Raw genomic sequence first — 13,024 nt, 5'->3', positions numbered from 1 at the left:
CTTATCGGCCCACTGCTGCTGATAAGAATCCTTATCAAAAAAGTCCAATATTCTGCATCCCTAGTTTATAAAATGCTTGAGTTTTGGATTGAGTGCTTGAAATTGCAAATGTATTTCTTTTATAACAAATAGTTCTGGTGGAATATTAGAAAATATATTAAGTCCCAGTAGATCAGCAGTGTTAAGGTGTGCAGGTCTCCATGCACTCCAAAAGACCTTAGTCTCTTCAACAGGTAGAGACTGCTCTGAAGTGCAGCAGCCTGATCAGACCAGTCCAGTTTATTGTTAATGTGAACACCCAGGTATTTGTAAGATGACAATGGCCGTTTCTCAATATCCATACTTGTGCGTACTTGCGTACTCCCGTACTTGTGAAAACGTCATCAGCCTCAGTCCAAGTGCTGTTCCAATTCTCAAGTAAGCGAACAGCGAGGACGGTTCTCAAACCCGGAAGTGTTCTCGCTCCGCCCATTTTTACCAAGTATGCATCGGAGGTGACTTAAGCGTACTTGGGATGGCCATGTATCCCAGAATACATTTCGGCGGAGCATAGCAGCAGATAATAGAAATATAAATCTGAAATAAATATTTTTCTGTGTCCCGGAACAAAGTTTTAACATCATTTGAGGCGAGAAATGAGTCATTTAGAATTCAAACATGTGCTTTGTGTATGAAGATATGACGTATTTATAGTTTGGCAGCAACGTTTGTCGGAGGTGATCAGCTCCGCCTCTGCGGACGCTCGGCGCTCACTGCCCGGCACAGAGCAGCGTTACCTCGGCCTGTCCTGATGAAATGATCCGCTGGCTCAGACCTCGCTGTCATTAGATGCTTGGTATGATCCATAGATTTGTTGTTGACGTGTTATTTTGTTTTTAATGGAAACATTTTGACCTGACAGTTTGAAAGTTTGTATATTATTAATGTTTTTTTTATTTTTATATTTTAAGTTAATGTTAGATTTATATTAAAGTTGCACGGTCATTGTATCTGTATTTAAATATAATAAGTAAATATTAGATATGTAGAGTAGTATATATTTGTACAAGTTATATATATATATATATATATATATATACTACTCTACAATGCTGCAATATATCTATTTTCCGCATTGTATTATTTGGATTGTATATTTAATAAATTAATAAAGTTAAATATTTAAAATGTAAAAATAATAACAACATATATATATGCATTTATTAAAAGTATTTCATATGTTCATTTAACAACACCGTAGGTGGAGGTAATGAGGCTGCAGCACTTGGCGCCAGCCACCATTCAAACAGCAGAACAATACATACATACTTACATACTTGAGTATTGCGAAACAACCACATACTTGTGTACGTCCCGTACTTGGCAAGTATATACTTCCCAAGTACGCAAGAACATACTTGCTTACTTGAGTATTGAGTATTGAGAAACGAATCATCAGAGAACTTCTCCAGGTGAGAAAGAGCTCGGTCCTGCAGGTAGATGACAGTGTCATCCACCCCCATGCTAGGCTGAAAAGCGTAGTTCCCTGACCGGGAATCGAACCCGGGCCGCGGCGGTGAGAGCGCCGAATCCTAACCACTAGACCACCAGGGAGGTCTATAAGGTGATTTACACATATACTGTTATTGATACTGTTGTCCACGCCTCTCTCTCTCACTCTCACTCTCCCTCGCCCTGACTTCATCTATCTGTCACAGACTCATCCTGTGCACAGAAAACTGTCCCGACACCACAAGGCATGCAGTCAACCATACTACATGTCGTAGGTACTGGACAGGACAGGTTATATCAGCAGATATTGGCTTTAAAATGTTTATTTATTTAACATTCAAGGTCACTCTTATACCTGTTCTTCCTTCTCTTCACGTTTCTTCATACCTAAAACCACAGACTATATCTGCCATGTGATTGGTGAGTTATTTGCATTAACAAGCAGTTACACAGGTGTACCCAATAAAGTGGCCTATTATGACACACAACTTTGGCTTTTATTAGCATGGAAGAATCTTCTTTTTCTGTTGAGTAAGTGAATATCTTTTTTCACAACTGTGGAGAGTGCTTGAATGTGACTTTTGGAAAAGGTGAATAAACGTCGTATGAGTCTAAAAAGCCATGTGCAGGTGAATGGAATTCAGCCTTAAATGAAACAGCTTTTGTGACCTGACAGTCTCCGTGAAAGACGCCTCGGTCAAACTGAAGTGCTGCAGCTGGATAAAGTGGCTCGGCAGAACCGCGGAGCTGCTTTAGCTGGATAAGTGTGAGTGCTGGGATCACCGTGACATTTCCCCTCGTGGCCCTGCAGGTTATTATGTTCTGTCATGAGCAGTTATACAATATAGAAAACCGTGTCACATTATGTCCAAAGCAAATGGCTTTTTTACCACGACGTTGTGAAATCATCCTTTTGCTTTAGATCATTTTACTACAGACAGGCGAGTCTTTGTGTCAGGGGGCTTTTGATTTTTAGAAGAACATACACATTTTATTCCTGAAAACCTGTTTTTTTTTTTTTTTGTTAATTTGTGTCTTAACACAAACATTAAGGCAGTGTTTCCCAACCCTAGATCAGGGGTGCTGAAACTTATTTTAACGAGGGCTAGATTTGATAATGTGAAGATTTTCGGGGGCCAAGGGTCACATCAGATGTTTTTTTTAACACTAAAAGTTACACACAACTGCACTGTTTTATGAAATTTTCATTGTCACAATTATCATATTTAAACGGCAATGCAACCAAATCCAAGCCATTTCTATCCCATCTGGAGTCAGATAACATAATAACATAATAAAATGGATCTGCCTGTCACAGCCGGGTCACGAACCCCCATTTTCTGTTTGACTCTGTCCCGGCCCATAAATATTAGAATTACATAAAACCGAGGGCTGTGGGCCGAGGGCTGTGATTGGCCGTGCTCCAACACACCTGATTCTAATGAATGGGTCGTTAACAGGCTGCTGCAGAGCTTGATTAGATCAGTAGAATCAGGTGTGTTGGAGCAGGGCACCCTCTACAACATGCAGGGCACAGGATTGGGAAACACCGCCTTATTAAGGTATTTTAAAAGAAAAACTGTGTTATGAATATGACTGAATGACATAAACATGGTCGGTGTAGAACACCCGGGTTCGCAAACCCGGTGGAAACAAGGGCCTTTTCTGCCTGGAGTGTGTATGTTATCCTCGTTTGTGTGTGAGCGACCCTCATGTGAAGGATAAAGTGGTAGAAAATGGATGGATGGAACTTCCTCCATGTTCCATCACAGCAGCAAATTATAGCTTTAAATAATAAAAAAAAAAGAATTAATTAATTAAGTCTGGATGGATTGGCAACAAAATACATTTACTATATTATTTCTTGGTTGACTTGAGTGTCCTTGAAGTGGCCTTCATCCAAAACTGCCTCTCAGCATTTAAAATACTGTGTCTCACAGAAAAGAAACATTTTTATCAACTCAATGAGTATGTGGTATAATCTATCAAGTTTGTACCCTGCCTATCGCCCCTATGTCAGCTGGGATTGGCACCTGCAACTCTCACGTGGAGGATAAAGTGGTAGAAGATGTATGACTGAATGACCAAAGCCTGATAAAGCACTGGCTGATTTTGATGTTGTGCTTTTGGACTAAAAAAAGTACTGAGGTCTGATAAACACCCATGAGTTCAGTTTAATTATAACAAATTGGACCACAGATGCAGATGAGCTATTCAGCTAACTCTGGTATAGACCTGGTTCTGTACATGGTCCCTGTCAACTAAACTAATAAACAAATAATAATGAATGTAGTGACAAATCAGTCCTGATTTTAGCCACACTGCTGGGTGCAGGCGAAGACCTGTTTTGTTTCAAGGTGGATAAACTGGTGATGTAAGACTCACCAACACCATAACAAGCAATTAATGTGTAAGCAAACACACAAGATAATCAGGATAAATGATCAGATTGGCTCCTACAGCAACAAGAATAATAATAATCCACAAATTATAACAAAGCCTTGTGAGGTTTAATAAACTTTATTCATCATTACCTTGTTGATATAAATGTAGAAGCAAATCTGTGGAACATGAAGTTGATGTCGGGCTGTTCATGATGTCAGGGATGTTAAAATGTTACATCACAAAGACGAGGTGCAAGATCTTTTTCAGAAACATTTAGTGGTTGTAGAATTTTATCCAAAATCCATCCATTATGTTTAAGTATAAATTTATATTGCAGCCCGCAGTTAACCTACCAACCAGATGTAATAGTGGTAAATGTCATGGTTTATTTTGGAGTATGACCCGGGCTTTGGCGAACAGTGCTGCAGCACTGGAGATGAGGAACACAAGGAAGGGGACACACTCACATTTAGACGACGTGAACACACGTTGGTGGATGCAGACGTTAACGACGATGATCACACTCCAGACGACAGCCTCACATCGAGGGGAATAAAAGTAAAAATAAAATAAAAATTCATGGTGTGTGACACTATACACGACACTATAAATCACCACACGGATGGAAAAACTACTGTAACAAAACTGTTTCACTTTTGAAAAAGTACACGATCGGGTGTTGAGGAGTTTGAGTGCAGACTGCCCAGCTAAACGTCGGGAGGGGGACATAAATCAGAGCTACACGGGTTGCTCAAACATGGCGATGATGTTTGACACGGACAGGTTTTCTTGGACACAGACTGCTGAGAAATCATTGGCTTTCATCGTCTTCACAGTGGAGCTCGCGGTGGTGATCGTAAATCCCGGGTCGGCGCGCAGGAAAAAAAGGAAGACCGACACGAACACGTGCTACAAAATAAGACGGAAACTACCACAACAATAAATTAATGCAAAAATATGGGCCCACGTACGGGACCAGATTTTTTTTTTCTTTTTCAGTTTCCATTCTCACTGGAATTCCACATTGAATAGAAAGATCTTTCATAAAAAGTTATAAAATAAATAATCACTCTTTCCCTTTTGAGTTTTGAGTAGAAAAAAAGTTGCAAGCCGTGTAGGCCTAAGAAGAGAGAGAGCAATTAGAAGGAGACTTTTTTTTTTTGTTTGTTTTGTTATTTGTGTTATCTTTTTTTGCAGAAGGATCTTCGCCACTCTTCTCCTCTTCTTTGGCCTTTGTGGTCAGAAGCACACAGACATGCTGGAGGCTCAGTCGCTCCTCAGTACACCCAGTTCACGGGGACCCACTGGGGTTCACTGCACAGTTTGACCACAGCAGCCTGTAAAATCTCAAAGGCCTTGTCCAGGTTGTCGTTGACGATGGTCAGGTCAAAGTAGTGGCTGTACGCCCGCTGGATGCGGGCGCTCTCGTCCACCGTCTTCCGCAGGTCCACGTCCTGCGAACACATAAAGGACGGGTGAGTTCTGGAAACTTATAGTATATATTCAGGGTCTTGAAAGTCTTAAAAGTCTGGAATTTTGTGTCTTAGAAATAACTGGACAAAAAGGACTACATTTTGCACACGTTTGTGAAATGAATGCACTTTTTGGATTTCCATATGTTTTTTAAAAGTTTAAGAAGTAAGTGAACTTTATTTATGTAGTTCTTTTCATAATAAATAATCATAATAAAATACTACACCGAGGGAAATTGCAAGGAAAAATAAGCACGTACTCTAAAATGTTTCAGTTGTCAGTTAAACTTCAACTTACTGTGAATTCCACATTAATTAATTACTTAATTCATTCATTCATTCATTTATTCATGCTTTTATTAAAATGTGAGAAAGTAGGCACACGTATAAAAAAAAAGGTCTTGAAAAACCTGTTTTCTGTTATGAAAGAATCTGGCATTCTTATATAAAATGTCATGTTGACGTGAGTCCCACCATAATAATAAAGTTATATTGTTTCTCTTCAAGACGGCCAAACAACGGCAGAATAAAAACAACAACAAAAATCACCAGCTGTAGTGTGTAAATAGTTAAGCGCTGCAACCTTTAACACACACAACCAACAAAAAGGATGATAGATTAAATCCAGCAGGAGGCAGTGTTACATAACATTATGGACACCAGCTGCCATAAAACACAAGAAGAAGAATATTTCAGAAACGCTGTCATCCCATCAAACTGTAGTGAAGAATACTTTTATCATTAAGTGCCTGATAAGTAACTATTAATAAAACAGAAAACAACACATTTTCCTGAAATTGTTTGGAGATGTTCAATCAAATCAATCAAACAGCAGGGAAATCTGTGGAAAAAGTGACTGAGTGTCGTGTCGTGCCTCCTGCCTGCTCCACCCAGCAGGTGCCATCGCTGCCTAAATGTTCTAGACATTTCTCATCCTGCTGCGTTGTACATGTGCGAACAGCAAACACCTGGACCCAATCCTTGAGCATTCAAAATAGATTGTGAGACTTAAACACTATTCAGACGGGGGATAAGTATTACATGGGGAGGTGGAGTAATGTGATTTCACCACAGGACGTGTGTAATATTAATTGCTAAATTCACACAGGGTAAGAAATCTCAATAAAACTACCACTAACTAAGTGGGAGGATTACATCGATTGTACGCACCGCCGTCACCTCCTGACGCCATGCGTGTGACGCTGTTTCCTGATATCACAGACGCAGACACACACACACACGTCATGTTCTGTCACATCCATAACACGGGAATTAACCATACAACAGTTGGATACGGTCAAATTAATATTAACAGATTAGCCAACTGGTTGATTTTATTTTATTAACCACAAAGCTTAAGCCTACTACATAGCGAGGTGCTGCCTCTGACAAGTTTTCAACCTTGTTTTGGTTGAGAATGATGCTCGTTGTATCCCAAAAACACCCAAGGTTTGCCACAGACTTGTCGGACCGCCTAGTGCAGAAACGGTATGCGCCTCAATGCTTTAAAATCTGCCGAAAACTACTTGTAAACAGGATATGATGGAATATTTATACACATTTACTGCTGGTCTATCTATGCTGGTTTAGTATTACCTGGACCTTTTTTACCTGAGGTGAAAGTCGATGTAATCTTTACTTAGAAACTCTGGTAATAATTGCTTTTCACCACCTCTCCCGTCCAAACAGGGCTTTAGTGTGGGTTATGTACAGATGAACTATATCTCATACAGTGTTGTTTGCGGTGCATGAAGAAATGAGCATGAACTTACTGTAAGCTGCTTTGTTGTGATGCCTGCGTCCACCACAGCTTTGTGCATGGCCTTGAGGGTGTCGAAATCTGGTGCTGCTACGAAAACCACGTAAGGCATGAACTCGGCTGTTTTCAGTACCTTCAGAGCCTGGACACACACACACACACACAGGAGGAGGAGATGTCACAGTCAAAATAAACGAGTACTTCGGTAAAACTAGCCCTATACTAACAATAACACTGTCCCCTAACAGTGTCTCTTACCTGTGGGTTGACGTCCAGGATGCAGGTGCGTCCGGTGGCCACCACTTCATGGATGGAATCGATCTTGGTGCCGTACAGGTTGCCGTCGTACTCGCCGTGCTCCAGGAAGCGCCCGGCCTTCACGTCCACCTCCATCTCTGTCCGGCTTGTGAAGTGGTAAGAGTTACCATCCAGTTCTTCATCGCGGGCTCGTCGTGAAGTGTCTGACAGGAGGAAACGTTTGGACGTTTGTTAAACTGAATATATATATATATATATATATATATATATATATATATATATCAAACCTAACAGAAACGTACATGGTATAGTCGTGCCAAAACGTGTTGGCTGAAGCACCATGAGTCGGTTCTTGAGGCTGCGTCGGCCCACGCCCTGAGCGCCGATCAGAACCAGCGTCTTCCTCTGGAACGGTGGCACTTTTGCCACTTCCTCATAGATCTGCAGCTCGTGTCGGTCAAACTCTGTTTAAACACAGACACGCGACAATGAGCCAAACGCAGAACAAAAAGACGTCGTCGAGGACGTGAGCTCAAGTGTCGGCGTGTTGGGTTTTCTGACCTGCGTTCTTTGCCGTCAGGTACATCATCTTCTTCTTCTTTTTACCAGCTATTGTGCCACAAAGGATGCCTACGAAACATGACTCGGCATTTATTTATTTATTTCCACATATAAAAATACGTGCAACATAACCTCCATGAGCATATAAAGGACAATTACCTTAAAAAAAACCATGAACTTTGACACTCTCCTATTTTAACAGCATGAAAATACTTGTAATAGAATTGGCATTATTTCTATTGCCTATTACAGTGGTATTATTGTGGTAATCCAGAGATTATATATCGATTAATCTATTACTATAGGCTAGTTACAGAGTCAGACCTCCACATGTAAATGTTTTTGCATTTTTATTACTAAGCTATTACTTGGTTACTTGGTAGCAACAAGGCAATATTCTCATAAAATGACTGTCCCTATTACCATACAGTAAAGTGTTGTTATAAAAACATAACATTCTATATTACTATGGCTGGTATTTTTGTGCAATTACACATTTGGCCAAAAGAGGGCAGGTGTGGACCGTTGATCCACTTCCCAGGCGTTTTCCCCATCAATCACGTCTCCGTGGTAAAAGCAATAGAGAAGTGAAAGAGGTCTGGCAGCAGACAAACCTAAAGCCAATCCATCTTTTCAACATCAGCAACGTTTACGAGAGAAACTGCAGGATTCTTAGAGTTCAGGCTCTAACCACAGCACAAATTATGTTGTGTGTGTGTGGGTCAGGTCACTGTTTATGACATTTTCTGGCACAAACAAACACTGACCTTGTCAGGACCAGTAGTCCTCATGGAGAACAAAACCTGGTCCTAAACAGGCAGAACCTCATTTCTGAGGAAGTGGTTAAGTTATAGTTGAGATTAAGAATGAGGTTTTGTTAGGCTGTCCAAATGAATGTAGGGTAATGCGAGACCGTAAAAAGATAGCTGTGTCAATTCTGTGTGTGTGTTTGTGTGTTTGTGTGTGTGTGTGTGTGTTGTATGGGTATCTTTGTGAGGACCAAAAAACCTACAGTATATACCATAGGGAGGACATTTTGGCTGACAGCCCTAAAATGGCCTTTTCAGGGTTAAGACCTGGTTTTAGGGTTAGAATTAGGTTAAAGTTAGGGTTTGGGTAAAGGTTAGGCACTTAGTAATGATGGTTAAGGGGCTAGGGAATGTATTATGTCTATGAATGGCCACACTATGAATGCTATATAAGTGACACGTACATGTGCGTGTGTAAAATCCACAGAAATGTTTGCAGCTTCTTACCTGACCCATCAAAGTCTCGAGGGACAAACGCTTTCCTCTTCTCCTCCAAGAACTGACTGGGTATCAGTCCTGTGGCCCCGCCCACCACATGGCAAGCCTAAAGCAGATTACAGATCAGTTTGGACTTTAGTCTTAAAAAAACAAAATACACATAAAGAAAACAGATGAGTGGATGAAATCCCACCTGCCACCAGTTGAGATCCTCCCTGTTGACGATCTGAAGGATGTCGCCTTTCTTGAAGCCCATCCCCGCCTCCCGACACGGTATCAGGTTGTCACTCTCTGGGTTGTAGTCAAAATACGGCCTCACGTACACCTGTGAAGAACACAGTTGTGAGGGGGGTGTGGTCACTGGCAAATCTGGCAGTCTTCAAATAAACAAAAATTGTGGTTAAAGTGGTTTGTGGACTAACACACACACACACACGACACAAACTAGAAAAACAATGTGGCTGCAGCTCAGCAGGCTGCCTCACACACCGACACAGTCACAGCAGCTCATTCACACTCATTACGTCCTCGCGTCCCACACTGTACCCGGCGCAGCTGCTCACGCTGCACCAACACGGGGGACTTTTGCCAGGAAGGGTAAGTGCTCTGGCTGATGCATTTGATTAAACAAGCAACCAGAGGAAGCAATAAAACAAGCCAGTTAAGTATACTGTGCAGCGCACACAGAGCAGGATGTGAGGCTGCAGCGTTGAACTGCTGCTCATTGAGTGAGCGCCAAACAAACATCTCTGAGTTTATTCCTGTTTGTTGACCGAGAGTCTCTGGAGCCATAACGGGCCAAAAATGTTGTGGCGCTCACGCGTACGAGAAAATAACTGCAAGTATCACAAATAACTGTACTTTCCATGTGAGGGGACATGTGTTTACAGGAAGCCAGTGTGTGTGTGTGTGTGTAGTTGTTATCTCTTTGGGACCTTTTCCTGACATAAACACTGACCTTGTGAGGACCATAAACTGGTCCTAATGAGGAAGAACCTCATTTCTGAGGGACTAGTTTAAGTTTAGTGCTGAGGCTGGAACTGTGGTCAGGTTAAGGTTAGCGTTAGGCTTTAACTGGTTATGGTTAAGGTTAAGGATAACTCTGGTTTGACTGTCCAAATGAATGGAAGTCAATTTAGTGTCCTTAGAAGAAGAGCTGTGTGTGTGTTGTTGTATTTGTGGCTTTGTGAGGACCAATAATCATATAAACCAGGGGTGTCAAACTAATTTTAGTTCAGGGGCCACATCCAGCACAATTTGATCTCAAGAGGGCCGGACCAGTAAAATAATAGCAAAGTAACTTAAGAACTCCAAAGTTACTATAAAATGTCTTTTTACGTAACAGTATGAACAACCCTGAAATTCCTTGTGGAAAAAAATAAGTGCAATTTCAACATTACTATCCCCAAGATTAACAATCACACAACTTACAGATCACAGTGGATCTACAAAGGCACAAAACATTTAGTCACAGGGATCTGGAACCGAAAAACATAGTATTTCACATTGTGATTAGATTCTTGTCACATATTCATCCTGTGGGCCGGATTGGACCAACAGGTGGGCCGGTTCTGGCCCGTGGGCCATACATTTGACAGAGTGAGGACACTTTGGCTAGTCCTCACATCTTTAAAGGGCCTTTTGGGGGTTAAGGCCTGGTTAGGGTAAAGGTTAGGAGTCATCACTATGAATGAAGCGCAAAAATGTGTGTGTGTACTTGAATTTGTTACATCTTGACATAAACACTGCAGTTCTCATGGAGACCACAACCTGGTCCTAATGTGGCAGAACTGGTTATGGTTATGGTTCAGGATAACACTTTGGTTTGGCTGTCCAAATGAATTGAAGTCAATGCAGTGTCCTAAGGAGAACAGCCGTACAAATCTGTGTGTGTGTGTGCATCCAAGAGACAGAAATGGCTAGTGTGACCCAGATAGCATGTGGAGTGTTATTAATAGGGCTCCAAAGGTTCACATTCCTGCACGGGGGTTTGTGGGAAGGCTGTCGGACAGATCACCAGCTCTGTGATGGTGCCCCAACATCTGCCAGTCATTACATAAGTGTGTGTGCGTGTGTGCGTGTGTGTGTACTTTGGGATCACGTCCTTTGGTGCTTGTGTACCTGAGGAGGTGCCGGAGCATCCCGGTAGCTCGGGAGAATCTTCAGCGTGATGCCTCCGCTGCAGTCTTTGAGCATCTCCTGCAGCTCGGTGGGGTTGTTGCCAACGTCCTTGCCGTTCACTTCCTTTATGATGTCGCCCACGTGCAGCAGGCCCTGCCTGTCAATCATGCCGCCGTGCAGGATTCTGGCAATGACCAGGTCGTCTTTCTCCACGCGAAAGGTCACACCCTGAGAGGAGGACGAGCGAAGAAGAAGGAGGAGGAGTAGGTTTGGACTCAGCAATGTGGAGTTACAGACAGTACATGCAATGTTTCCTTCCCCTTTCATCCACTGTCCCACTTATTGACTCACTTGGTAATTCATGTACTCAACCACTCCCTTCCAACTCTGCGCACACACACACACACATATGCAGATCATTTCAGCTCTCTGCTCACCAGCGGCTCTCCAGCCTTCTTTCGGATGCCAATCATGCGCACAGCATCCGCCTGCATCAGAGCACTGTTCACGGCCGCGTCATTGGTCATCTCAGCTGGGGGCGGGACGTCGTAGCATTTTGTGGCCACTGTGTCATGCGCCTCCAAAAGAGACTGAGAGAGGGAGATGATGCGAGTTTAGAACTAAAATGTTGGATAATTAAAGGTGACATTGAAGAAACCAGATAATTTTTTTAAATGATTTGACTAGAAAACAACAAACACTTGTTAATCAGAGAAACACTTCACTCATCGGAGGCAAAACACTGAATATTAATCATGTGCTGCAGTGTGTATAGAAGCATTCTATCGGTATATGTAGTGAACCTGTGTTATGTACCTAAGATAAGATAGCTTTATTTATCTCACAGTGGAGAGAAAACGGCATTACAGCAGCTCAACAATAGATAAAAAAACAAACAAACAATATACAAGTAAGTAATACAAGTAGGAAATTATTTACATATATATATATATAAGTATAAATGTAAATATACATATGTAAATATACATATGTAATAAGGTGCAGTTTCTCTCGGTGGTAAGAATGTACAATGATTGTAAACATCATCTCACTTTGAACAATGGTAAGAATGTACAATGATTGTAAACATCATCTCACTTTGAACTCAGTGGTGCTCCATGTATCACAATTAATACAGAGTTGAGTAGAATAACACAGTCAGATACAAAGAGAGAGAAATATGTGGCATTATTATATAAAATGTGATAAAATTGCACAGCTAAACACTTAAGACACAACTCACACCCAAACTATGTCTGTGTTTTATTTAGGATGCTGACAGAGGATGATTTTAAGCAGCCTACAATTTTAAATAAGACATTTAAATAAATAACAAGAAAATAATAGTAATACACATAAATTGTGTGCTCTGTATTGACTGCCAGAGGGTACGTAAAAGCTCATGGGTCAGTCAGTATTCTGTGCACTCCTCTCAGTACACACACACTGCTCATAAATAGAATAGTTGTTCTTCCCGTCCTGTAACTTTCACTTTCAGGATTCAAACGGCAAAAAAAAACTTGTTTCACATTCACTGAAACCTTGATTTTGCTTTTGATCGCAGACGCACAGCATCTGCAAATACGATACCGCGACTGTTTGAGCAGTCGCTTCAGGTTTCTACAGTCTGACAATGACGAGTGTGAACTATGTACGAGCGATGCACCGCGTTTTCCGTTTATAAATGGGTCCTGCCATTGTCACCTGAGGTGACACAGTGGACGTGATAC

The 13,024-nt window shown here is 41.6% G+C and overlaps 1 protein-coding gene and 1 non-coding gene across 6 annotated transcripts in view; both read right to left on the bottom strand.

Annotated features, from left to right (window-relative positions):
* Nucleotides 1-1,521: 1,521 nt before the first annotated feature.
* On the bottom strand, nt 1,522-1,593 carry trnae-cuc (transfer RNA glutamic acid (anticodon CUC)). Its single transcript has one exon. It is a non-coding gene; the product is annotated as a tRNA-Glu (tRNA).
* Nucleotides 1,594-3,992: 2,399 nt separating this feature from the next.
* pals2b (protein associated with LIN7 2, MAGUK p55 family member b) overlaps nt 3,993-13,024 on the bottom strand; it is a 28,096-nt gene continuing 19,064 nt past the window's right edge. For all 5 annotated transcript variants that reach the window (XM_058619724.1, XM_058619725.1, XM_058619727.1 and 2 more), the window contains 9 exons: nt 11,732-11,884; nt 11,295-11,522; nt 9,367-9,498; nt 9,183-9,279; nt 7,927-7,995; nt 7,668-7,829; nt 7,366-7,568; nt 7,121-7,249; nt 3,993-5,330 (listed from right to left, as the gene is read on the bottom strand). In XM_058619724.1, coding sequence (XP_058475707.1) covers nt 5,154-5,330; nt 7,121-7,249; nt 7,366-7,568; nt 7,668-7,829; nt 7,927-7,995; nt 9,183-9,279; nt 9,367-9,498; nt 11,295-11,522; nt 11,732-11,884 — 1,350 coding nt within the window. In that variant the 3' untranslated portion in view covers nt 3,993-5,153. The remainder of the gene's footprint in view (nt 5,331-7,120; nt 7,250-7,365; nt 7,569-7,667; nt 7,830-7,926; nt 7,996-9,182; nt 9,280-9,366; nt 9,499-11,294; nt 11,523-11,731; nt 11,885-13,024) is intronic.

This window comes from Solea solea, chromosome 20 (genome assembly GCF_958295425.1).
Source record: "Solea solea chromosome 20, fSolSol10.1, whole genome shotgun sequence".
Taxonomy (NCBI): Eukaryota; Metazoa; Chordata; class Actinopteri; order Pleuronectiformes; family Soleidae; genus Solea; species Solea solea.
The sequence above is the reverse complement of the archived record's forward strand: the minus strand, read 5'-3'. Positions and strand labels throughout refer to the sequence as shown.